General features: G+C 42.2%; 2 protein-coding genes across 20 annotated transcripts in view; both read right to left on the reverse strand.

The window, feature by feature from the left end:
• Positions 1–13,442, reverse strand: part of VEGFD (vascular endothelial growth factor D) — a 37,807-nt gene extending 24,365 nt beyond the window's left edge. For 4 of the 5 annotated variants that reach the window (XM_064573773.1, XM_064573769.1, XM_064573770.1 and 1 more), the window contains exon 1: positions 12,609–13,442. In XM_064573773.1, coding sequence (XP_064429843.1) covers positions 12,609–12,698 — 90 coding nt within the window. In that variant the 5' untranslated portion in view covers positions 12,699–13,442. Of the gene's footprint in view, positions 1–11,111; positions 11,279–12,608 lie in introns of all 5 variants that reach the window. The other variant, XM_064573771.1, reaches the window with a different exon arrangement.
• Positions 13,443–13,563: 121 nt separating this feature from the next.
• PIR (pirin) overlaps positions 13,564–27,711 on the reverse strand; it is a 103,156-nt gene continuing 89,008 nt past the window's right edge. For 12 of the 15 annotated variants that reach the window (XM_064573783.1, XM_064573781.1, XM_064573784.1 and 9 more), the window contains 4 exons: positions 25,616–25,698; positions 19,004–19,070; positions 16,044–16,230; positions 13,564–13,861 (listed from right to left, as the gene is read on the reverse strand). In XM_064573783.1, the coding sequence (XP_064429853.1) occupies positions 13,837–13,861; positions 16,044–16,230; positions 19,004–19,070; positions 25,616–25,698 (362 nt within the window). In that variant the 3' untranslated portion in view covers positions 13,564–13,836. Of the gene's footprint in view, positions 13,862–16,043; positions 16,250–19,003; positions 19,071–25,615; positions 25,699–27,711 lie in introns of those variants that run through there. The other 3 variants (XM_054507294.2, XM_045875032.3, XM_054507310.2) reach the window with 2 other exon arrangements.

The following is a 27,711-nucleotide window of genomic DNA, read 5'->3' on the forward strand; positions in this document are numbered from 1 at the left end:
TGCTAGAGAAAATCTAACCCTGAGATTATTCATTTGTTCAAACTACGTCACTTATCTTTCAAGTATCTTCCTCCAGGTGTCCTCTTTCCAAGTCCAAATCCAATGCCGCTTCCTCCATCAAGCTTTATATGATGTCCCTAACTTAGACTCTATGATTTATGAACACGTTGCATTTCCTCACTAGACTGTGATCTCCTTGAAGGTAGAATACATGTCTGCTTCGTCCTTTTTACACGATAAGCACTTAGTACATATGTGAGGAAGAAACTGATGAGTAATAAATACATACGTGCATTTGACAAAGAGCAATCAGACCCAGGTTTGTGTGGTCTGTTTAATGTTTTGTATAGAGTAGTGCTTCTCAAAGTTTAACGTGCATACAAATCACCTGGTCATCTTGTTAGAATGCGGATCCTGATGCAGGAGGTTTGGGGCGAGACCTAGGATGCTGCATTTCTTTTTATATATATATATATATATATATTTTTTTTTTTTTTTATTTGACAGAGAGAGAGAGATCGATCTACAAGCAGGGGGAGAGGCAGAGGGAGAGGGAGAAGCGGGCTCCCAGCTGAACATGGAGCCCAATGCGGGGCTCGATCCCGAGCCAAAGGCAGACGCTCAACTGACTGAGCCACCCAGGTGCCCCAGGATGCTGCATTTCTAACAAGCTCCCGGGTGACGGTGGTCCTGCTGTTTGGCTGAACATACTTGGAGAAGTAAGGGTTTGTAGCAGCGGTTCTCAATCTTGGCTTCGTGTTGAACCTACCGGGGAAGAAGCTTCAAAGAAATACTGATGCTTTGGGATCCCATCCTCAGAGGTTCATATTTTATGGGTCTGGGCTGCAGCTTTGTCATCAGGATTTTTTTTTCTTTTTTAAACTTTCCGAGTGTTTGCTAGTCTTTGGGGAAGATGGGCGGGAGATATATAGGAATTCTCCATACTACCTTTGAAACTTTTCTGTAAATCTAAGACTACTTCAAAATAAAAAGTTTATTTTTAAAAATCTTCCCAAGTGATTTGGGGCATCTGGGTGGCTCAGTCAGATAAGCGGCCGACTCTTGATTTCAGCTCAGGTCATGACCTCAGGGTTATGAGATCAAGCCCCAGGATGGGCTCCACACTCAGCAGGGAGTGTGCTTCTCTCCCCTCCCCCCTCCCCGCCTCGTGCTCTCTCTCTCCCTCTCTCAAATAAATCTTAAAAAAAAAAAAATCTTACCAAGTGATTTTAATGAGAACCACTCATTTGGGGGATGGTGCATGCTGGTGAAAGTCCAAAGACCTTGGTTAGTCCATTCAGTAGGGAATAAATGGTAGACGCATGCTGAGAAATAATCGTATTCTTTAAACCCTTTTGGGTTACACCTTGGATTCAAAATATTTGTGTAAGTATCTTGCTTTACTGGATTTCCAAAGCCTGTCTTAACTCAAGTCAGCTGATTGATTGATGGTGGACCAGTTCCCAACCTGTATGCCTTTTTCAAGATTGAAGACCAACAATAACGTTTTCCAGGCCAAAGAGCATGAGGAGGTCAGCTGCCTTTCTTGAGACCAGGCTAAATGACAATAAATTGCTTCTCAAATTTCCAAGGACTCAAAACAACCCATTTCTCAAAACAGAAATAAAAATAATAGGCAGTGCTTTGACCTACTGGAATTCAACAGGGAAGTGTAAATTAGAGTCCTTTCACAAGGCAGTCCATAAAGTATTTGAAAGAAAACATAAATAAGGAGTATAAACATGGATGCCTAGGCGGCAGGAACAGGGCTTGGAGTACACGGCAGGGCTCAGATACCGGCTCCGAGCTCTCAGACTTTTGGCAAGCAATTTCGGAGTGGGGTTGCTGACTACTTTCTTCAAAGCGCCAGGAAAAGCTTTTCTTGGGCCATCCAGTCCCATGCTATTAGGAATCCTCCTGTCCTAGATAAGGAAGACTAATTTTGCAAAATTCCTCCCTGGACCTTTTGAGAATGCGGAGTCTAAGCCTGGGATTCCAAGCCTCTTAAAAACTTTAAAAAAGGGGCGCCTGGGTGGCTCAAGTCGGTTAAGCAGCTGCCTTTGGCTCAAGTCATGATCCCAGGGTCCTGGGATCGAGCCCCGCATTGGGCTCCCTGCTTGGCGGAGAGCCTGCTTCTCCCTCTCCCTCTGTCTGCCTCTCTGCCTACTTGTGCTCTCTCTCTCTCTGTTAAATAAATAAATAAAAATCTTAAAAAAAAAAAAAACTTTAAAAAAATGTTATTTTGTCAACCATGTTGGCAATATCTTCAGGAAGTTCGGTAATAAGGAGGTGGAGTGAACAGAATTTATATATCGGGGAAAATCCAGAAGCTTCTGGGTGAGCTATGGAGGGAACACATTTCACAAGACTCTCTCTAGATTTGCTCAGGGATTTACAAGTGTTGCCTGGGGACACAGTTCTATTACTTGCCCCTGGAGGTCGGGGCATTGAAGCAGTCAGCAATTTCCCTTTGCAGTGGGTTTGGGGAGATGGATCAGGTTGCAACACAAATAATTCTGCGTTCCCTCCGTCTCTTTAGTAACTTCTGTTTTGCGGCAAGAGCATTTGGCATTTCAATTCCATTTCAATTCCAACAAAACGTTTAAAGCTTAGCCAAAACCACTGAATTCTTCCTGGTTTGGGGTCCAGGTGGCACAGTCATGCTCCCAGCTGTCTTCCACGAAGACCGTTCCCCCTGCCCCTCGAATCCCTGGGCCATGTTACTCTGCTGAGTCCAAATGAAGTTTTCTGCCTTTGCCTCCCGTAGCTCCCAAGTAAAAATAACATTCCCTGAAAGGAAGCTTTGCCTGATATCCATAAACCACAGCTAACGAGAGGGGAACACATGGATTTGAGTTGTTCACGACTGGTTTTTAATGGAACAGCACCCTGGAAAACATGTTGGCAATTTCTGACAAAGTTCAGCAGACACTCACCATATGACCCAGCAGTCACATTCCTGGGAATTTACCCTTGATAAAGGAGGACTTATGTTCACCCCAAACCCTTTACACTAATGTTTACAATAGCTTTCTTCATAATCGTCCCCAGACCGGAAACAACCCGTATGTCATTCAGTGGGTGAGTGGTTAAGCAAACTGCTCCATCCATCCTGTGAAATGCCACTCAACAAGAAAACCGAACGATCCAGTGCGTGCAGCAACTCGGATGGGTCCGCGGGGCATCAGCAGTGGAAGAAGCCAATCTCAAGAGGTTACCTACTGTGTGACTCCATTTATGACATTCTCAAAAAACCCAAATGATAGAGCTGGAGGACAGATCAGAGGCTGCCAGAGCTTGGTGGAAAGGAGAGCATAAATGAATGTTTCCCTATTTTGATTACGGCACTAGTTACACAAATCTCTATGGTGTGTGAAAATTCATGGAACTGCCCGTCAAAAGGGAAAAAAAACATTAATGACTTTAAAACATAAAGTAAGCAGGCTTTGAATCAAGGCACTGCTCCTTTTTAGCTATGTGATTGAGGGTCAATTATTCAGCTTCCTTAAGGCTTGGTTTCCTTTCCTCATTTTATGGCTGGTGATGCTCCCAGTGCCCACCTCGGCGAGCTGATGGGGAGATTACATGAGGTCTCATGGGGGAAAGGGGCAGGCATAGAGTAGGTGTCTAGCAAAGTTAATGCCCTTTCTTTCCTTTCTTGGGGGTTGGGGGGAGACTGGTCCTATGCTGCAGTTCAGAGGTCTGTGTCTTCTGGCCCCATGTCTCCCTCAGTAACCAGAGGTGAGTCTGACAAGAGCAAGATGGCGCAACCTCAATCACAGTAAATAAAAATTGAAAAGAGAAAAACTTTTCCAGGGTAAAGCAAGGACAAGCTTTTTTGTCTTCTTTTTTAACATTTCTTGGAAGTGTTTTCAGATGAAAGGCCAATTTCAAAGTAATCTGCTCAGGCTTTACCTATATCTTTATAGATGGGTGAAGAAACAAACAACCCACTTCTTAAACCTTTGTGTTCTGTTATTGGGGTCTGGCCTTACCTAGAGATAGATGGTACCTAATGGAACGGGGTGCACCAACTGAGGGCAGGGAGGAGAATACAGGCTTGCTAGTAATTACTGCTGGAGTTGCTCAGAGGCAGCCGAGGGCCTGGGTCCTGCTTCTCTGAAATCCAGGAACCTGGCCATCTGGGGGCCTCCTGCTCTCGGTGGCTCTTTGACTTATGTAGTTCTGTATTGAAATGTATATACATGAGAAACCTAGGGTGTTTAATTAAACTTGACTAAGGAAAGGAATCGCAAACACAGGGAAATTGTGTGTGTGTTTGCATGTACTCACAAGCACGCACACGCGTGCATGTATTTCTGTGTGTGTGCATAGGTGTCTGGGTATTTTAGGGGGATACTGGAGGACTAAGATGCCTGGGACCTCCACATCATCCAGTTTGATGAATCCTGTGGGTGGTTTTCTCCCCCGCCAAGTGGGGAGATTTGGGGAGATGTCTATGCCCCCCTTTACATTTTTTTAAGTCTAAATATTAAAAAATTTTTTATTAAATTCAATTTAGTTAACATCCCCCTTTACATATTTTATTTTTATTTTTAAGTAGGCTCCACACCCAGCATGGAGCCCAATGTGGGGCTTGAACTCATGACTGAGATCAAGAGTTGGACACTTAACTGACGGAGCCACCCAGGCACCACCCCCTTTATATGTTTTAAATCCAGGCTCTACTCAAATGCCTCTGCTCCCATCTGATGTATCTGTGCTTAGGAAATGTGGGGTAGATGAATGTGGGATGGACTTGAGTGGCTAGACTCAAAAGGGTGCTCTGAATAACCCCAAGAGTATGTATTCCTGAGGTCTGTTACAGTTTCTTTATCACTGATCTCAAAGATCAAGGGCCCAATGTGTAAGGAAACAACTCAAAGCCTTCATGGTAATTAGGTTATTGTTAAAAACAACTTCACAGCTGCGCCCTAAAAGGGAGAAGTATTTAAGCCCTATTGATGTTGGGCCATGTGACTTGCTTTGACCAGTGGGACATTACAAGATATGACACAGAGTACTGAAATGTACTCACGAGTGTACACTTCTATATTTCTGCCATCACAAGTACCTGCCCCTGCTAGCCCACTGATCCAAGGAGGATGAGAGACATGTGGGGCAGACCCACACTCAACCGATGGCTTGAGCCTTGATCCTGACTCCCAGCTGACCCAGAGCAACACAAGTGAGAATAGATTTTTGAAGTCACTGAAGTTTGGACTGGTTTGTTACACAGCGTTATTGTGGCACAGTTAACTGCTACAGCCCTATTTCAGCCTAAGTGTACCACAATCTGTTGGATGGGCAGAGAATCTTTACGTAAAACTTCATGTCTTTTTGGCAAGGCACCCCACTATACTGCTGGCAGTCAGCCCAGTGTGTCCCACTTTTCCCTTCTTCTAAAGACACAATGGTCTCACATCAACATCCAGGGCTCTCCTTCTCTTCCTTGCCAATATTCTCTGCACCATTGAAGATGCCCAATGATCCCCAGTCTTGCTGTGAGGGTATAGTTATGAACCAAGCACACCACTGCAAAGTCTGCATTTACTTCTTCATCCCACTCTTCTTTTTGAGGAATCTTTTTAAGATTTTATTTATTTATTTGAGAGAGAGAATGAGAGACAGAGAGCATGAGAAGGGGGAGGGTCAGAGGGAGAAGCAGACTCCCCGCTGAGCAGGGAGCCTGATGTGGGACTCGATCCCAGGACTCCAGGATCATGACCTGAGCTGAAGGCAGTCACCTAACCAACTGAGCCACCCAGGCACCCCTTTTTGAGGAATCTTAACTTAGGATGAATTCAGGGCATTCACCCAGTCAAAATTACACCCTTCCTAACTCTCTGCAGAATGGAACCGTAAGCAGCAACAAAATATCCCGCAAATGTCATTATCTCTCTCCAGAAACAATTTTAGCCAAACCTAGATTTCAGAAAAGCAACACTTTTCTCAAACATGTGAGTGTTATAATTATTTAGGTAACAATGAACAACAACCAAAAAAAGACTCCTAAAAATTTACATTATTACCTAAAGTTCCAGGCCTTAAAATTATCCTTCCCACAGGCCAAACTGAACTCCTCGGTTGTTGGTAAGACATGAAAATAACTAAGACATCTTTATTTCATAAAAATATCATTTCCACTCATGTGCCTGGCACATCATAGACATTCCACAAATACTTACTGAACTGAATGTACAGCTGTTCTTTTTACAGGGAAAAGGAGCCTACTCTTGAACAGGAGAAATAAACTTAAGTGCCTTCCTTCAGCGACTCTACCCCAGTATCCAACCATGGTTGTTTCCCATCTCAAAGACATGTTCAAAAATATTTAGAAGCAATCAGAGTTGTGTTAGTCATTAATACCGTTCACCAAATAGTTCCAGCTTTTTATCTTCTGAGTACATGGAAGGACTGCACTTTCTGGCCCCTTGTGGTTCGATGGAGCAATGGGTCAAGGGGCTGTGACCAGAAGTGACATGTGTCACTTCCGGGCCAGAACATTTAATTGCCAAGGCAAGACTCTCCGGGGCTCTCCTGCCCTCTGTCACAGTGATTAATGACATTCAAGATGTGGAGGCTCAGCCAGTTTCATCCTGAACTAACCAGGATGGTCCTTTGGTATGAGCAATAAATAAACCTGTTTCTGAGTTGCCACGATCTTGGGGGTGCTTATCGTTGCAGCAAATCCTGGCCTATGCTGACTGATAAAGTATCCAACCAGAGTACTTTGCCATAGTCTACCACATCCCCACAAATCACCAATCACCAGATGAAAACATGGACAGCACTTCTCAGGGATCTCCAAGGTGAAGGAAATCATCACGATGTCTGTGTTTTATCCAGAGCTGCCGTGTGGCCCAATGCTGTTCTGCCTGTCTCTCTTTCTGTGACCACTAGGCTAGAATATGGGCAAAGGGGACTTCCTTCTGTAACTGGCTCCTAGCAGTGAACACCTTACGGGAGGGCTTGTGGCTAAAAGGACACTGCAGGGTTCTTTGATAACGCCATGTGAACCCTCTCTAATCCCCAGAGGCAAACCGCACAGGGTGAATCTACTGCCTTATCAAAAATGCTTCCAAATGTAAACAATTGAAATCAGACAAGCCATGGTGAGAGTAGATGTTGGAGATTATTTAATGCAGCAGTTTATAAGCTGGGTATCTCAAAATCCCAGAGGTCTTGTCCATCAGTCAGTCCACACACACTTCTTGTAGTATCTACTCTCTCACGGGCTTTGTAGTAGGTGACTGAGATGCCGAAGCACGTAATGCAGAGTTCCCATGCTCAGGGCACCCTGCAGGTGGTAAGAAGGACACGCCGCAGGTGCACTGGACTGGCTGCCGTTGGGGCAGAGGGACTCTGGCTAGGGCCGGAGCAGGGGTGCATGCCCAACGCCAAGGAGCATAAGCAACTTCTGAAGGAACTCTGGCTGGGGTCGGAGCAGGGGTGCATGCCCGATGCCAAGGAGCATAAGCACCTTCTTAAAACGAAGGAGGAGAGAAAAAAAAAAGAGACAAGTTCCTGTTCTTAAAAAGCTTTCCTTCTAGTGGAGGATGACAAAGCACTAAACTTATACCAAATTAAAAATTTCAAGTACTGATACATACAATGCAGAAGATAAAATCATGTAATGATATAGATCAGGGTTGGCAAACTATGATCCGCGGGCCCAATCCAGCCTACAGCCGATTTTACTATGGCCCATGAGCTAAGAATGATTTTTTTGTAATTTTAAGTGGTTGAAACAAATGAAGAGAAGATGAGGATTATTTCACAATGCATGAAAATGATACGCAATTCAAATTTCAGTATCCATAAAGTTTTATTGGAACACAGCCACACCCTATAGGATCCGCCCTGGCTACTTTGCCAACCTCAACAACTGTGGCTCTGGCGCCCCCTCCCTCCCTATTCCAGCTTCACTGGCCCCCTGGCTACGACCCAAACCCCCAAGCCACCTCCCTGCCCTCCCCATGGCCAGTACACAACGGTTGCCGCGGCCCCCCTCACTTCCTTCAGGGCTCTGCACAAGTGAAATCAAATCCGAGAAGTCTCCCCCACCCATCACTCTGTGTCTCCCCCTCCTGCCTGATTTTCTCCATGGCACGACCCCTGACAGGTTATAGATTTGCTACTGCCTGCCTCTCCCCGCCATTGGAATGTAAGTTCCAGGAGAGTCGAAGCACCGTCCTCTTTCCTGTTGCATTTCCAGCACTGACGCCAGTGCCCAGACATAGTAGGCACTCAACAACTGAGTGAATGAACTGTCGAACACAGTTAAGTTCTAACGCGAGGCAAGGGAGATCTTTTACCAACTGGGACCTTATGATCGGTCAAATCTTTCACGATACAGGGAGGCCTCAGTGTGTCTTTGCTTTATAATGTCCTAGTATCTTGCTAGAGATTATAAGAATTTGTGCCAAGAGAGAAAAAACTGGACTTTGCATGGAAGCCACCTAAGAAGAAAGGTCTCCTTGCCTCTCATCTCAGTGACATTCCCAATTATGTACAGTTCCCCACCCTCTCTGCTAATCTCGAGTGGTAGGAAAGAGTTAAGTTTAGAAATGTGCTCAGAAACAAGGTTACTGTCATGTGTGTCCTTATTTCTCTAGGACCTCCAGCCAATTGTGGTAGTGATAAATGTACCCAGGAGTTCCAGATCTTACATCAGGCTCTACACGGAAGGGTTCATGTGTCCAAATACTATATTTTCATCCCATAAACTACGTTTTATAAGCTGCTCCCCAAAGGGGTTCCATAATGGAACTCGTTCAACATTTAGCATTACTGGTATTTTTTTCCTAGTGCTCGTAGGGGCCTACAATAAAGGTTTATCCACAAGTCCAAATCAGGATTTTTAAATTAAAAAATAAGTCATACAAGGAAGATGTAAGATACGGTGGGTTCTATTGTATCCTGAATACCAATAACATGCTATGGTGATATAAAAGCTTCAACCACCAGTTAAAAGTGACTGACTAGCGTAGAACAGATCTGTGTATAGAAGCATGTAATTCAACACAGTTAGCTACAGGCTCATAAATGAAGAAGTTAATAGAAAACATTTCAAATGTCTTTTGTGCCAAGGACTGTGCCTGATCGAAAAGTGAACAAGAACTCATTGGGCCATGTGACCAGCAACAGAGTCAATGGACTTCTCCGGTGAATGACTTAGGAAGTGAAAAGAGGGAGGGGAAAAGAGGGTCTGCTTCCTGGAGTGAAATAAGCAAGGTGCCCTCAGTTCTTGTTATTCAATTCACTCTAGAGTCAATTTCAGGAGAAGGCACGTGACACCAAGCCTATGAAGTCCTGTTGGCCATGGGACTTCTCATGAAAGTTCAGACGTTCCAGTGGGTCTTGGTATCACATACAGTTTGAATGGCTCCAACACCCACCAACATTCATCCACCAGTGAAGAAAGAGGGGGCTAGGAGGTAGTGTGGAGGAGAAGGAAACCAATTTTGCCAGAAAAGAGTGGGGGAAGCCTACCATAACCTGCAGTTATTCCTTCATCACTCTAGTGGTATGTTTGCATCAGTGACTTTGAAAAGATTTATGGAGGCTGGCTTCATAGGAGCGCTCAAGGAGATGCCAGGATTCCCGATGACAAGAACTGCTTATCAAATAAACCAGAAATAGTGCTGGCCAGACAGTCAGTGTGAACGACTGGACAGTGAAATTATAGGTAATTATGACCGAATGCCCAGAATGTGAACACTGTGGTACTCAGGGCTGTCACATACAGATGTGAGTCTATGTAAAGCTTCCTAGAGTTGGGCAGTGCATATCCTGTGCAACTATATAGGACTACCCCAACTGTAGAAAAAAATCTGGAGAAAACAGACACCAATAAATCCCACATCTAGATGGTTAATCTGATTATATCAGTGAGCCAAGATCAGGCACTGGGTTAACCCTGTTTCTAGAAGAAAATGTGTTCTGCTTAGATTGAGAAACTTAGCAGCTAAACAGTATATACAGATTTGCATTGAGATTTTCAAACAGAATTATCTCAGTTCACAAAGTCCATGCACTGCTGACCCTAAACAGCTCTCCTAAATACAAGTAGCAAGACTAATGAAATTAGGATGCCTCACACTCCAGTGGCATTAAGTGCAATCGTCTGGGGTATCAGTAGCTGGATGCATGGTTGTTGCAGGAAAAATATTCACAGACTCGTATAATTAGGGTAGAGGCAATGCTAGTCTAACCTGAAGACAAGGACAATGTTCAAGGACAGAAAGTGAGGACTGTAAGGGAAGGGCAACCTAGGGAACAGAATTGGCATTGCCATCCATTTAGGAACAGAGGGGGCTAGAAGACAGGAGGGTGGAGAGAAGAACACGTTCATGGACCTACTACTAAGGAAGAACTTGAAAATGTCTAATAATAAATGGAACATTTTTATATCCCAGAGCAAAAAAATAAATTCATATCCCAGTGTTTATTACCATCTCGAATACACTTCCATACTAAATTTTCATTTAAACAAGAACATTAAGAAGCATATTTCTTCTTAGATTTTCTCTTAAGAAAAAGGGGCTAAAGGAAAAGTCCAATAACCAATATGGTGCAGCTCCTTATCCCTCACACTACCCAGTCACATCTATGCCAAAACTTCTGCTTACTCCAGGCACCCCCGCCTTTCACATCGGAAACATTTAATTTAGCTAGGGGTTGGGTAGACAGAAGCGCAATATATGGAGCTTCATTTTTTTTTTTAAGATTTTTTATTTATTTATTTGACAGAGAGAGACATAGCGAGAGCAGGAACACAAGCAGGGGGAGTGGGAGAGGGTGAAGCAGGCTTCCCCAGAGCAGGGAGCCCGATGTGGGACTCGATCCCGGGACCCTGGGATCATGACCTGAGCCGAAGGCAGACGCTTAACGACTGAGCCACCCAGGCGCCCTGGAGCTTCATTTTTTAAAGGAAACTCAGACATATATGAAAAAATCGCTAATAGTATATTACTAAGCATATAATGCTGCATCTTCCATGTGTAAGGACATGTCTTCTGTCACATGCAAATTCAAACTCTTTCTTCCACCGCCCCATGAAATAAGTTCATGTGTGATCAGTACATCTGAAACACTTAAAACCTCACCATGCCTAGGACACCTAAAGAATTCTTGGTGTCTGAGCTCTTTAAAAGAGCGGAAGAACCTCAAGCATATTACTTCTTTCCAACAATTCAAAATCTCCTCTTGTGCTGTCCAATGCAGTAACGTTCAAAGTCAAATGGAAACATTTTTTTTAAATCCATGCGTAACACTGGAGAGGAAAAAAGAAAAAAAAAGCTTCCATGAACCCAGCACATCTAAAGGATTCCTGAGTTTCGTGGACTTCAAAAAAGCTGAACAGCCTGAGAAGTCTTATTTGCTTCGAACAAGTCCAATTTCTTCCCCTGTCACCTAGGCTCAACAGTGGATTCCTCTCGCCTACCATCTGGCATCGAGATGCAGCCCGCACGCCGGTGGCAATGAGGGGGAGCCGAACAGCAGCTGTGGGTTCTCCGGAGTGCATGTGGAATTTGGGAAGCTAGATTTTCCTTTTTTCTTTTTTCTTTTTTTTTTTTTTTTTAGAAAGACTTGAGTAGACTGCCAGACAAGGTGGCTGTCCCCCAGCACAGCGTTCAACCTTCACAGACAAACTGTGTGTCTGCTTAGGCACCGTGTGTACATCTGTACTCCACATGGAATGAGAGGAAGACTTGTTCACCCCAAGGACCAATCTTCTCCTGTTGGGGGCGATATCACCCCTGCTGAAAATGTGTGTCCTAACAACAGCTACAAAACCTCAAGTTCATATCTGACTGCTCGTGGCCAGAAATTCCTTAATCAGTAACAATTCAGCACCGCTTATGTCAAAACAATTAAATCCAAATCATTTTCAAACTAAAGAGCTGAAGAAAACAGTATAATCTACAAAATACATGAAACTGGGCAAAATATTGCTCGCCAAGTAACATCCCAGTTAATTCTTTTGCATTACTCTCAATTCATCTGGCTCCGAGGCTTGCCCATAGAACCAAGGATTCAATTACTGTTGAATTTTACACATTTCAAAAAGCCAAAAACCAAACGACTTCCAAGAAGACATTTTTCTAGATGGTAGCTATGGGTATTTTAGAAAACCAGAGAGAAACTATCTGGAGAAAGTATTGCAGTTTGCGATTTACAAAAGAAATTAAACTAAACTAACGTTTGCTGCTTATAAACAATGTGAATAAATGGCCCACACAGTTATCCGTGTCACAAAAACAAATCAGTGTTTCACTAGAAAATCACTGTGCCATCTGCATATCTAATTAAGGAGAAACTTAGCCATCTGAAAAGTGCCCAGAAGGCTCATTCATGTTCTATTACATCTCCAAACAACAACAACAACAACAACAACAACAACAACAAACCAGCATTTTCAAACACGCATGGCAAGAATCTTAGTAAGCCTAAGAACCAGAATACTCATTAACCAACACAAGATATATCCTGTCCACTACTAGGAGTGTCTTATATTGTCTGGAAAATGGGGGGCAAAGAAAGAAAGTCCTCTGTATAAGCCAATAAGAAAACTGCATCACACTAAAAATTAAGCCACCTACCTTCACTGGTCCATGTTCATAACTGGAGCCCTGCACCAACTGCAGATAAGACATCATGAAAACATTCAGCATGGCCCATTGTCTGTACATTTTGAGTATTTTAATATCCACTGGTTTACCAAGCAGTTGACATCAGGCAGCGAGAGCAAACTGTTTCAAAAGGCATTCTCCAGAAGGAAAGTTCGAAACCCCAAGACTTCACATGGAAAAAAACAAATAATCAGTTGTGATCAAAATCCAATGAAATGACTTCAATTAGTCAAGGAACGTTTTTGCTCAATCTTATGCGGGGAGAGAGATTAAAAAAAAAAAATTTAAATGCTCTCATGCTCCAAAAATAATCAGGAGGTGGACATAACTTGCACTTGACATGAAAAAGCACTCGAAATTCACTTCACGTCCAGCAAATTAAAAAAAACAAAAACAAAAACAATCCTTCCACCCTATGCCCCAGGTTCTAGTTGCTCTGTGAGGAGGTGATGTGGCCACCAATGTCACAGCCACAGAAGGCTGGAACCCAATTCTGGATTCAAACTTTTCTCGCAACCCTCATGGAAGGTTGCGGAAGCATGTGTCTTAAATCTGACAGCGATTTTGGCAGAAAATGCAGGGACGTCTTGGCTGTAATCCTGTCGCGTCCCTACCAATAGCAGGGCCGGTTTAAAAACTGACTCAAACCCTCAGGACTGCTGTTACTTTAACGCAGATAACCCGTAATGTGAAACCCCAGCACACAGGCATGAATGTTGCATGGAAACTGCATTGCCCGGGAAGGGACCTCAGACGCTCACACATCCACTGCCAGGGACACGCAGAAAGCAATCAGATACGCTTACAAAACTCACCCGTGCGCAAAAATCACAAAACATTCATATACACATGAAAAGGGAGACATACACAAAATGATTTGTTTAAACAGAAACTTAGTAACTTAGATCAAAATGAAGAACACTGATTTTTAAAGAAGCAACCATTAGGTTTATTTGCATGGACCAGGAAATATCTCGTGTGCATTGCTATAAAAACCGTGTTATCACTTTAGAAGCATCGGCTCAGTCAGCTTTGGAAACTCAATGTGCTGAATGGATGGATGCCTGGCAAAATTCTAGAAAGCACGGAGACCTGGTCTGGTGCTCTTCACTAGTTTCCAATCTTTGATTTCCAGGTTTGGGCTCTTTCAAACCCATTTTTCGCATTTCTGAAATCAAGAATGGCCTGAGAAATCTCTTCATTGGTGTTCATCACAAATGGACCTAGGGCAGAAAGAGACATTCTGAAAGTTCTGGGTGACGATAATATTTTCTTCTATTACTAAAAACGATATATATTTCTGGAGTTCTTAATCGGAAACCAATCCAGGCATATCTGAGCAGTAAAAGGTGATTTTCGCAGCGTCCAATCCCTAAGGACTATAATACAAGTTTCTTGACTAGTATTCTGTAGAATTATAAAGGCCAAACTTCAGATAAACAAATCACATAAACAACTGCATCCCACTCAAGTCACTGTTGCAAGTTGTCATCGGCAATGGTAATCTCTTCATTCGAAATATTCTTGGGCTTGGTTCCATTAAAACAATTTTTATAGTTGTGAGTTTTTTCTTCCTTTTTTTTTTTTTTTTTTTTTTACTGAGGGGTAATTGCCATACAACATTATGTTGTATTTTCAGGTGGAGTTTCAGGTGGACAACACAATGATTCAATATTTGTATATATTGTGGAATGATCAGCACAGTAAATCTGGTTAACATCTGTCACCACACACAGAATTGTTTTTTCTCATGGTAGGAACTTTTAAGATTTCCTGTGTTTGTTAGTTTGATAGCAACAGCTGAGGTCAAGAACTGAACCGATCTGATGCAAAGAACTGGCAAATGTCACAGTTTTGGTGTCTACACAGTGTACAAAGCTGTGCCCTTATATGAGGGGTTTGAGTCACTTTTGAAAATTAGCAGCAACTCATTGGCAATAAACAGGAGATTACAAACATTTTGAGTCAAGAAACCATCACATTTTGGTTTCTCTACCAGTTGGCAAACTTTTTCTGTAAAGGGCCAGATAGTATGTATTTTAGATTTTGTGGGTCAGTGTCTGTCCCCACTACTCAACTCTTCTGTTGACATAAGAGTAGACATAGACTATATGAAAGTGAATAGGGATGGCTGTGTTCCAATAAAACTTTATTTACAAAAATATGCAGTGGGCAGATTTGGCCCACGGGTCACAGCCTGTTGGCGCCTTTGTCTAATTCCTACATTTGAACTCGGGTTTTGCTCAGAGTGGACGAATTGAGGATGGGGGCACAGTGCTAGAAGGAGAGACTGAAGGGGGGAAGAATGGCCATGCAGGAAGAGGCCAGACCCCTGTGGGCTTTGGATGTGGTCTGTGGGAAGAAGTTCGGGCATAATTCTGCAGGCGATCAAGAGTCACTGAAGGGTTCAGCAGACAGTAATGTGATCTGATTTGCAGTTTTTAAAGACTTTGGCACCAGGATAGAGAAGGTATCTGGCCTGTGAGGCTGAGTTGATGGTAGAATTTTTTTTTTTTTAAGATTTTATTTTATTTATTTGACAGAGAGAGAGACAGCAAGAGAGGGAACACAAGCAGGGGGAGAGGGAGAAGCAGGCTTCCCGTGGAGCAGGGAGCCCGACGCGGGGCTCGATCCCAGAACCCCAGGATCATGACCTAAGCCGAAGGCAGACGCCCAACGACTGAGCCACCCAGGCGCCCCGATGGTAGAATTGTTAAGGGCAGCTGAGATACCAGACACAGGAGGCTGTGGGTAGAACAAGGAGTCCAGCTCTGGATATTCTGACATGAAGGAAGTGGAGACAAGAGAACAGCTTCCTGGCAGAGGTGCTTGGTGTGTTGCTAGAAACATGGATCTGGGGCTCATGAGATAAATTTCATCTGGAGATAGAGACGTGGACTATATCAGGTAGGAAAGAATGAAAGAGCTCTCATATACAAAATCAATCCAAGAGGACACCTTGGAGAAGTCAACTTTTTTTTTTTAATTTATTTATTTGACAGAGAGAGAGAGAGAGCACAAGTAGAGTGGCAGGCAGAGGTAGAGGGAGAAGCAGGATCCCCGCTGAGCAGGGAGCCCGATGCGGGGTTCGATCCCAGGACCCTGGGATCATGACCTGAGCCAAAAGCAGACGCTTAACTGACTGAGCCACCCAGGTGCCCTGAGAAGTCAACTTTTAAAGGACACATAGAAGAAAGGGAAATGGAACTCAAAATGAGAGCAGATCCTGGGCCAAGGACCAATTTCTTGCACGTCATAATACCACTACAGTCTGGATTTGTGGAGCACCTCTCCCATCCCTTGATTATTTTTCTGAAAAAAATGGTATACTTCTGGGCTTCCATTTTGACACTTTTCTACAGTATGATGCTCTGCTTCTCAATTTATAATGTGCATGTGAATCACCTGGGAATCTTATTAAAATGTATATTCTGTTTCAGGAGGTCTAGAGTGGAGTCTGAAACCCTGCATTTCTCACTATTCTTCAGTGATGCAGATACTGCTGGTCCGTGGGCCACACTGAGAAACAAGGGAAGCACTGGAAGCTTGGAGCCTTCAAAAGCCGAGCTGAGGAAGCTTGTCTCCTCGAGTCCTTAAGAGGAAGAAGAAAACTAAAACCAGAAAGCATGTTTTTGTTTTTCTTTTCCTTTTGTTCTTTTTTTGCATACTATATCACTAAATTTATTGTTTTTTTGAAATCGAGGCATAATTGACACACATTGTATTAGTCTCAAGATGTACAACATAATGATTTGATATTTGTATGTACTGTGAAATGATCACCACAGTAAGTCCAGTTAATATTCATCACCACACAAAGTTACAGATTTTTTTTTTCTTGTGATGAGAACTTTTTTGGGGGGTGGGGAGAGAACGGAGGAGGGCAGGGGCAGAGGGGGAGAGAGAATCTTAAGCAGGTTTCACATCCAGTGCAGAGTCCAACACAGGGCTGAATCTCATGACCCTGAGATCATGACCTGAGCCAAAACCAAGAGTCAGACGCTTAACTGACTGAGCCACCCAGGCGCCTCAGTCTGGTGATAACTTTTAAGATCTATTCCCTTAGCAACTTCCAAATATGCACTACAGTATTATTAATTGTAGTCGCCATGCTGCACATTACATCCCCCAGAAAGCATGTTTTTTAATCGATCAACTGTAAGGATTATAAACAAGGAAATTATTTGATAGTCATCAATAATCTCGTAAATACTCTTTCAAACTACAGCTTTCATCTTTTCTCTACTTAAACCTTTATACTCCCTCCTGAGTAATAAAAATGGTGTGAGTTCAAGCTCTCATTATGTAGAACCCTGGTATAGTGGAGAGCACAAAGCATGGGGTCAGAAGACTAGGGTTCGAATCCCAGCTCCACTACTAATCATCACTTCCCAACAGAGAAGCCAGAGGGCAGAGCGAGGGTCAACCCAACACAGTAAGAAGCAGAAGGGCAGGGTGGTTGGAAATCAGACAGCCCGACTGTGAATCCAGCTATGTGGCAGTAGACAAGCCAATGAACCTCTGTACCTCCACTTCCTCATCTGTAAAATAGGGATGAGGGTACCAACCTCATAAGGTTGTCCTGAAGATTAAATGAATTAATAGATGGAAAGCACTTTGACCCATCATAGTCAATGATAAATACTACCCAAGTATCTGTTACGTAAATAAATAAAATATATTGATTTCATTTTCCTCATTTATAAAAAGGGACATGACTACATCGATGCTAAAGACGTTTCCTATTCCAACATTCTGTGACATTCCATGCTTAATCTGTACACACATTATTAAGGACACTCCCTGATAAGAAAAACAAGGTCCTTGGCTAGTTCATTAAATTGGTACTGGTTCCCAAACAGCCAAGAGATGGTTGTGGCTGTCTTTAAACACACACAGGTAAAAGAAAAACTTTCTGGGGTTTAAAAAGTAAAAATAAACAAACAAAAAATTCCACAATAAACAAACCAAACAAAATGCTTTGCCTCTCATTAACAGATGTCAAGGCACTTATCTATCTTGTCTGGTTAATCTGAGTTTGGTCTCCTGCTCCTCCACCATCTTGCTCCTCCCTTCTTAATCTGAGTTTGAATGTGCAGGCTTATGCAGTGTTCCCAAGATCCAAGCCTCTGAGAGAGGATTCCCCTAACACGAACGGAGGCGGGGCCCCCAGCAAACCTACCCCTTCGGTCTGTCACCTCATTTGGTCGGACTCTCATTTCTCATCATTGGTGCAGAGGCAATTATTAAACTCAAAAGACTTACATCCCACACGTCCTTTTCCCACCTAAATTCTAGCCACTATGAATAAATATTATGACCCTTCTCAATCTGTCTTCAGGCTTCTTCCAGAAGAACAAATGATTTCAGTGCTCTTCAATCAAGATAAAAGGAAACTAGAACCATGCACCTTTGGAGTGGAAACTGAAGCATGCAAAATGGAGGCCAACCACTGTTGGCTAGGTGGAGTATAATTTAATGTTTTCCCCTCAAGTTATTAATAGAACAAAAACAATGTTTTTTAAATAATCAGTTGTTCTTGAAATGTATTATCAGCTGGGCTTTTTTCCCTGAAATCATTGTGTATACCTGGGAATTCACGCAAGGCAAGGTAATACGATGGGATTTTAAGGCACGCTAAATTTCATAATTAGGTAAGTAGACATGTTTTATAGGCAGTTATCTAAATAAGTTGGCAAAAAAATTTCTTAATAAAAATGAATATTAAGTTGGATTCTAGGTGCTTTTAGATGTTCCTCATTTAATAAAACAACAATATTATGAGGAAGTCAAGACAAAGTGAAGTGACTGGTTACTTATTCCAGGAGTTTCTGCCTCCAACTAAAGTCCTATTTCTACTATACCACAGTTCCCTCTATTCATTTTTGTTTTTTAAACAAAGAAGGAGTGACTCAAATATTTTCGAAACTGCCACAAGAGATATTCTTAAGAGGTACCTATTTTTCACTAAAAATACAATGGATTACAAACAGTATTGAAATCACTGTTGTTTTTAGTAAAGATAAAAATGATATTCCAGCAACAGGCCACAAAATCTTTCTGTAAGTTGAAGTTCCCTATGACAGAATGCAAAACACTACTTCTGTTTCCCTACAGTTGTAAGCTCAATGTCCTACACGTGATAGGTATTCAAGAACTGTTCCTTTAAAAGAAGGAGAGAATGAATATGGAAATAAATACCATGTATATATTTTCCTCCGATGATGGAACAATGAAACAAAATCTTCGAATTTGTAGGTAAGGAGGACAAAAATCCAGCTATTCTTCCCCATAATACTATACATGTATACTAGTTTCAAAGAAAAAGAAATCAACCAGGAAAATTGCCATCGTTTGGGGCTTACCATGTTGGACAACTGGTTCTCTTAATGGCTCCCCAGCAATTAGGACGAAGTGGCTTCTCTCAGGATCCTAAAGTGAAGGAAGAAAACATCAAACAATAAACATGCTTTTTTTTTTTGAAGATTTTATTTACTTATTTGAGAGAGCATAAGCAGGGGGAAGGGCAGAGGGAGAGGGAGAAGCAGGCTCCCTGCTGAGCAGGGAGCCCAACATGGGGCTCGATCCCAGGACCCCAGGATCATGACCTGAGCCGAAGGCAGACACTTAACTGACTGAGCCACCCAGGCAGCACCCTAAACATGCTTATTTCTGAATGTCAAATTAGGAATAATTTGAAACTGACATGCTGGCCAGAAGGATGATGTTCCTAATTCTGAATATAAATTCCAGAAGTATTTTCTGTGTAACACTCAATATGGAAACATTTATTCCTTAAGATGATTGGTCTTCTCAATCAGCACTCAAGAGTACGTCCAGACCGCCAAAAGATTAACCTTCTCAGATAAAGGAGGAGAATGCAAATTAAAAGATTTTCTTTAACCGGAAACACCCTTAAGACAAACCATGGGATTTGCTTATCGTATTACAGGGTTTATAATCTCCCATTAACAATTTTTAAAAGGGAACATTATCTATGCAAATCCAAAAGTAAGGTTTGATTACTTTTGACATTTTTTGCTATTAATGTAAAATATGACCCAGAAATGTTGCACTAAATGGAACCTTCTAAAAACATCCAGGTGACATCTGCTCAGGTAAATTTCTCTCCAAACGGGTCCTATTATATTAAAGTCTCTAAAAGTTTGTCTTTAGAATTAAGATTCGATTTTTTCCCCCAAACTGGAAGTATGAATTACAATGTCCAGTGTCAGTGTGGATGCAGGGAAAAAGACACGTTTATAGATCATTTGGGAGATTTTAAGCTGCTACAGGAATCCTTCCAGAGAACACTGACAGTATGACTCCGAACCCCCACTATTGCTGATGTCCTGTGACCTGGCAATGCCAGAGAAAGCAGAAGAAGAACCCCCACCTCACTTGTGAGAAACAGTAACTGTTGTAAGCCACTAGAGTTTAGGGTGATTTGTTAATCACTAATAGAGAACTGAACGTTCTTTGGAGGCATCTTTTAGGTCTATCTAATTTAGAATAAAATAATAAATAAAGCAATAATGATGAGGAGCTTTAGAACAAAGCCTTCAAAAATTGTTTAAAACTTCACCCTATTCTAATAATATAGCATATTTCTTTTTTAAATTTTTTTCTTTTTTAAAAAAGATTTATTGTTATTAGAGAGAGGCAGCGTACACAGGAGGAGGGACAGAGAGAGGAGAGAGAGAATCTCAAGCAGACTCCCTGCTGAGGGCAGAGCCCTCCCACAACCCTGAGATCATTACCTGAGCCGAAATTGAGAGTTGGACACTCAACCCACTGAGCCACCCAGGCGCCCCTAATATAGCATTACTTCTAAATATGTGGTAAGATAATTATACTACATCATATTATATTTATATACTTCTAATACAAAACTTATTAAGTAGAAATCATTATAATGTTACTAGTACCAGAAGACTTATCTAGATTCAGCAAAAATAAATAATTTTTTAGACTTCCATGTAGTTAAAAAAAAATTCGTATTGTACAGGACTGAAATTGATTTCTCCTTCTGCCTCCAACTTTAAAGTATTAAAAGGCAAACTGGGGTAGAACGGTTTCTGCAAAAGTCATAACTTACCCCCTACAGTCCCAGGGTTGGTGCCATTTAGCACAGCCACCCAGCGGGTGCACTAATCAGTTCTTTGTGTTTAAAAAACATCTCTGTTTAACCATTTCCAGGCTCTATTTATTTATACATCATCACCTTACCTATCCATAACCCAACCTGCTGTCACAGTATGCTAACATGAACTCACCTGAAAATCAAAAAGCCTAAAAAGGCTTCTGGTAGTTCACATTTTAAAAAGAGATGTCATAAACTCCGTATACTAAAGATTAGCGCTTTAAACTAAGTGCAGACACTCAGTCCCTACTTATTCTTGCTTTAGACATCATGCTAACAATTAGGCTTTGTGGTTTTCAGATCTATGAGGGATTCAGAGCTGGAAGACAGAAAAGTAACTACTATAGAGCAATACAAGAAAATAGCTTAAGATCAATGATGGAAATGAAAAAAAAGACTATGTAAAACAGGCACAGAAGCTTAAAAATTAGTCTAGGACCACTTAGTGAAGCCAACAGGCTCTACAGACATCATCATACATTATAGCTCAGGACAATAATTAATACACATGCTGATGATCCAAGGTTGTGAACAAGTTAAATTGTGTATAATATACACTAAGCCCACAGGAAAGGGTGGGGTTTCTATCGGAAATGATATCTTTTTTTCCAACATCACGTTTAAATGACTAAAAATTCAACTTAAAAAATGCAGTTATCAAGAAAGCTTTATTCCCGAACGACTATGGAGTGGTGAAATTTAAATGTGAATCAAAAGACACGTGAAAGAAAAGTATTTTAGAAAAATAGTTCTGATCATTGGTACTATATCATATATAATTTAATGTGAATGAAGATGTCATTGCATAATGATTTGAGGTGCTTTTTTAGAGACACACTTGAGTTTTAGGGTCAGCAGGCGGAGAAAGGGTTGGGGGTTACGGGAGAAGGGGCGAGGAATGGCCGACCTCCTTGGGTCATGGATGTGCCAACTCCTCAGAATGTAAATTTCTTCAAAAAAAAATTTTTTTATTTTTAAGTAATCTCTGTACCCAACATGGGTCTCAAACTTACAACCCCAAGGTCAAGAGTCACACACTCCACCCACTGAGTCAGCCAGGTGTCCCAAGAATGTAAGTTTCTTAATTCAGAAGATGCACCTTTTGTGAATGACAAAGTATCTTCCAGTTTACACATTTAGGAATGATGATCAAGCTTAAAAATAAGAGTTTTGCTTCTTTTGATATTACTTAGATCAAATGATGACTTTCCACTTATAATTTGGACAGTATAATAAAGGGACACTTACATTTGATGGGAAATGAAAAATGATTTCACTGCTGGGTGTTGAGGAGGTCAGGAGTTTGGATTCCCATTTCAGAAACCTGAATGATGGTCCACACTTCCTTTAATGACCTTTCCACTAAATTAACCTCTCAGTAGCCCCTTCTCCTCTACCCCAAACCAGATGTTTGATGTCCTTTTCTTGTTTCTTAAATGTATCTTTTTTTCTTTCCCTGTCTAGCCTTCTTTGGTGAAAGCTAATCATCTTTCTGTACTTTAGTAGAGTGCTGATGTGCTTAAAAGTCCCAACTGCTGTTACCTTGAAAAGTCCTCATCTACGGTGTCCTTGTGTATAATGTCAAATGATGAAAATCATGCACAAGGAAAGAGAATGAAGAGCTGTTTCAGACAGGAGTCCCTGTGAGGATCTCAGTAAATACCTTTTAGGGCTTGATGAAAAGACCCCATACAAAGGCAACAGGAGCCCACTTACTGCTTCATGTATAGTTACCCCACCTGAAGATCATCATCACTTCCAGCCCAGACCATGTCTTTGACTTCAGTGAACCTTCTCAGAGTTCTTAGTTCAGAGTTAGGCCCTTCTGGGTTTACTGAATAATTTCCTCTTACAAATTGCTCTTGTTATCCCGTAAATATTATTGCCAAGATAGGTCCTGAGTTCCACTGATACCAACAATAAATGATCAATACCCAGGTGAAGGCCCTATGATTCACTGAAAGTGTTGATAACTTCTCCACTGTTAGTATGGACTCACAGTCTGATTGATTCTGAAGCTTGAGATGGCAGTAGGACTCTGTGAATGAGTTAAGGGGCATGCTTTTGGTTTAAGGACACCTTTCATAGTGATACATTACTGCAAAACAATTACCAGGAAGAAACCGAACTTCAGCTTGACTTAATTGCATGCACTTGTTCTTACTGGATTTCACTGTTCACACTTCTTAGGCCAATTTAAAGATAAAACAGTGAACTGTTACCAGTTTTTAAAAATTAATGGTTATGAATTTTTACCCATAAATAAGCAAAAAAGTTGTCTCTAGCTTAAATAGGGTGTTTTGTTTTATTTCTGTCTTTTGATCTGTATTTGAATCAAAAGGTTAATCTGTATTCATTTACTGAGTTCCCCATGAATGGTGGCAGTTAAGAGTATCGTGACTCTCAAATATTGTTTTGGGGGCAGCCAATGAAGAATTGATTGTCTACCTTGACAAACTACAAGTGAATCTGCTGATGCGTGAGGCTTAAGACTTTCTCAATAGGACATGTCTCTCAAGGTGACATCTAGCCTTTCATATCAAACCAATGTGCTCCTGATCAGGGAGCCATCCTGACACCCAGAGCACCAACTGTGGGCCAAAGCAGCACAGGGAGCCTTACTCCCTGAAACAGACGCTGTTTCAGGGTCATCAGTACAGTCCAGGATTAAATGCCCAGTGCAGCATGGGGTTGATCCCAATCTCTAAGAACTATGAATAAGTTAAGACTATTTTGAAGCCACTGTTGGGAGTTAGGGCTTCCTCCAAAAAGTCAACGGTCTGGCTTAAAGACTCTGAAATCTGGCATAAACCAGGCCCCCTGCAGTTGCTACCTGCCATGGAAGACTTCAGAGTAATAGTCACAGAGGACAATCCACCCTCTGCAAGAAGACAGGGGTCCCTGAAGCCGAAAATGTGCTGACTCTAAGACAAGTCAAATGCTAAGATGGAGCAGGAAACCTGGGGACAGACGTGATCCACATCAACCCTTCAGTGCCCCCCTCTCCTGCCCCAGAGGCTTGGCCACTCTAGAGGAAACCACACATACCACTGGTTAACCAGGTAGACAGGCATGATTGTGGAAGACTCCGAAGTAAGGAGTACTGAAAGGGCTAGACGGAAGCCAGGGAGTATACCAAATCCTTATTCTTGACCACAACTCAGTGCAAATGGGATTAGGGGGAGCATTAGGAAGTCACATCTTCCTTCTTTAATCCTCAAGCTCAGTTCCCAGTGCAGATAACCCTGACCTGGGGCCATGGAGTGAATCAGGACACTTTAGAGGCTTTTTCTAGCTCTAGAAACTGTTATGTGCCCTGAATCTTTGGGCCTAAAGTATGAATCCTCAATAGGTAACATGTATCTGACGTGACTATCTATTAAATTAGGCGTTCAGAATAGTGAACTTTCTAAGCTACCTAGATACCTTCACTATTCCTTCTCCGTTGTAATCTACAGGGACTTGGGGCTACCCACGGACATAAGCATGACACACCCATTGAAATGCTAGTTTTCTAAAATTTTTTTTTCATAGAAATCATTCTCATGCCTTGCTGCTCCAGCTGTGCTCGTACATAGCATTAATGACAGAAGTGTCCACAACAGAACGGTGCCTTTGGAGCCAGTGAACTGACATTTTCGCCAACTCCTGGCTCTCCCAGCTGCCTCCTGTCTTTCTGGCTCTCCTCGGCAACTTTCTGGTGGTTCATTCCAGCTTCCGAGTCCTTCTCATTTGCAATGTGCCCTCTGCTAGATTACAGGAAGAACGGAGGTGTCAAGTTAAATCGGATAATGTTACAAACAAATCTGCTATCAGGAGGTTCTGGCCTATGTGTAGCTTCCATGCTTCTTTCCTGCATGGGGTCGGCACAAAGGAAACTGTCATTTCCGTAGGTCAAAAGTAGCAATTTCAAACAGTTCAACCTAATAAGAGAGGGCACGGACCCCGAGATCTGCATTTTCTCTGGTGCCCCGGAGGATTTTCTTCTACTTAATTCCTAGTTCATGGTGGTGCCATGGATAACTAAAGCAGCAGTAGGTGAGCTGCCAGAAAAGTGGGCTAGGATGTAGTAATACTTCAAATCCACTGCATTCTACAACCCCAGGGGCAGAGCGCCACACGGCAGTCAGCCTGCCTCTCCACCAGTCACCTACACACTGAAGTAGTTTTCATCCCTACTTTGAAAAATTCAGCTTGTCAGAGGCTTTTGCACAATTGTCTCTTCAATCCTCTTTATGAAAACGACACAAAGCCATCAGATTGGCTTAGCAGGCTCACAAGACAGTAAGAGAATCACCCAAGGGAATGAAAGAGAGCCAGGGAAGAAACTAGGCAAGGGGACTCCTAAAATCTCAGAAACTCTACCTAAGAAGCAGGGGTTCAACACAAGAGGGACTATGAAATGCATCATATGCTCCTCTCGGTTCGAAATGGGGCTGACTTGCAAAGGGCTCTCTGTGAGTAAGCATGGAGATCTATATTTATACTCCCAGAGGGCGGATCCATTTTCACTTAGTCTAAAAATAAAATAAATCAAGTGTCTAAAGAAAGAAAATTATGAGACAAGGAAGACATGTTGCCTCCAGATTCAAATGTCTAGGGGTAAACAACAGAGACTTCAGGTGAGTCCAGAAGATGAGCAATGGGTATAGAGAAAACCTTAAAACAAACCAATAGAAATAAAGAGGTTAATGAAAGGGGATAATAAACGTGGGGTATAGTTTCTTTGCCTAAGAAAGAGAGAAAAATTTCCAGCTGCACTGGAGATTTAGGCATTTACCTGTAAACTAGTAGAAAGTGCAATTTAAGAAAATTAACGATTTTTAATACTTACCTTGTTCTCCACCTGGACACTGTCACCTTCCCCCAGCACTGCTGTGTGATGAGGTTCTATTTTTTGTTGTGCATCATCAGGCCCTATAAAGAAGACGACCCATGAAATCGAACGTTCTTTATAGTACATTTATCACATGGTTACAAATGTGGTTAACTCCACAGCACTGTAATATTCATTTTAACTTCAGACATAAGAGACTTAGGAATCTCCTTAAATCTCTTGATTATATCTGCAAGTATTAAAGTCTGAAACTGGCTGGCTTCCAATGTAGAAAAAAACAGGGAGATGAATCCTGCATCATGTTTCCACTTATACTTTTGATAGCAGGTCTAACAGTTCAATTAATAAGCAACGTCTTCAGGATTACATGCTAATAAGAATGCTTCCTTGAGCAAATTATACATACCTCATAAGAATTAAGCATACTTAGGAAAATTAGTAAATGCCATCATTAATTCCTGCCAACAAGTACTTATGGAGCACCCATAAGTGCTTAGTACTATGAGAAAATCCAAAGAAGAGCAAAGCCAATTCCTGTTGTTGTTTTTTTTAAGTAGGCTCCATGCCCAACGTGAGCTCAAACTCATGACCCTGAGAAGCAAGAGTTGCAAGCTCTACCGACTGAGCCAGCCAGGCACCCCTCAGATTCCTTTTAAACAAATAACTCAAATCTCATTGGGAGGAGCTAAATATATTTTCATTAAAGAATCAGAGAGTAATTCCCTTGAAAAATAAGTAAGTGGGATAGCTAGTGAACTATGAACAAGGCTCTGTGCTAAATGCTGTGTGTGTTGGGGGGGGGTGTTTTCAGGATGGCTACGGTTCTATCCCTTCTATAATGAGACTGACAGATGAAATACAGATGAAATTGTGTCTTAGTGCAACAATAAAATAATGAGCAAAGTTCAATGAGAGAATGGAGGTGTAGGTGCTAACTCAGGTCTAGGGGCCCTAAGGATTTGTTGTGGAGCAGTTGACTTGAATAGAGCTCTGCAGGATTACAGAGACCTACACTGGGAAAAGCTAGGAGAAAGGGCATTCTAGACAAGACAATAGCCTGTGCAAAGGTAAGGTGTGGGGAACACGCAGGGCGTCTCTAGGGGAAGGGTGATCCTTCTACCACTGCTGCAACGTTTCTCTGGGAAGAATGATGGAAATGTAGACTGGCTTCAGATCAAGATAAGATTTGGAAGCCATGCTTATCCATATAAAGTGGGGGGCCTCTGAGGAGAGAGTGGGGTGTGAAATGGTCAGATCTATGTCTTGAAGACATAACTCTGGGAGCAGAGTGTAGAATAGAATGAGGGGGCAAGAGTGAAGTTAGGATGACCTGTTAGGTGTTTAATATCAGTCTCAGTGAAAATGAATTACGGTCTGGCAGCACCTGGCTGGCTCAGTCGGTGAAGCAACTGACTTTGGCTCAGGTTCAGACCTCAGGGTCCTGGGATCGAGCCCCGCATTGGGCTCCATGCTCAGTGGGGAATCTGCTTGTCCTTTTCCCTCACCCTCTGCCCCCCTCTAGTACGCACACATGTGCTCTCTACTCTCTCTCAAATGGATAAATAAAATCGAATTACAATCTGAACTGAGAGAGTGGGACGGATTTTAGAGGTGGGGTCAAGAAAGAATCTAAAGGACTTGGCAACAGTGGGAGAGAGGAGTCCAATAGGATCCTCACTAGGAACAGAATAATATAGTGACCTGAAGATGACAGCAGTGGTTCTGCATGAGGGTAGGGAATGGAGAAGCCAGGGTGGGCTGGAATAGCCACAGGAGCCTGGAGACAGGAGGTGGGGTTTGGGCTGGTTCTTTCAGTTGGGTAAAAAACCAAGACATGCAAATGGACAACAGAGAAAAGATTGCAAGCAGGGAGAAAAGCCCACAGAGACATCTAAGAGGAATACACCTTCACGACATTTGGGGATATAAATATGGGCATCCCCCTGACACGTTAAAGCTGATTAATCAATTAGGGGGTGCTTATTTAAATGAAAATAATCGCTTGAGGAATTATTATATAAACAGACACCTAATTTGTGAATTTTGTGACTACTGGAGTCCAAACAAAGCTATTTTTCTTTCTAGAGAAATCC

The sequence above is a fragment of the Mirounga angustirostris genome, unplaced genomic scaffold (assembly GCF_029215605.1).
Source record: "Mirounga angustirostris isolate CCGP_5_RB_7025 unplaced genomic scaffold, mMirAng1.0.hap1 SCAF_11, whole genome shotgun sequence".
Taxonomy (NCBI): Eukaryota; Metazoa; Chordata; class Mammalia; order Carnivora; family Phocidae; genus Mirounga; species Mirounga angustirostris.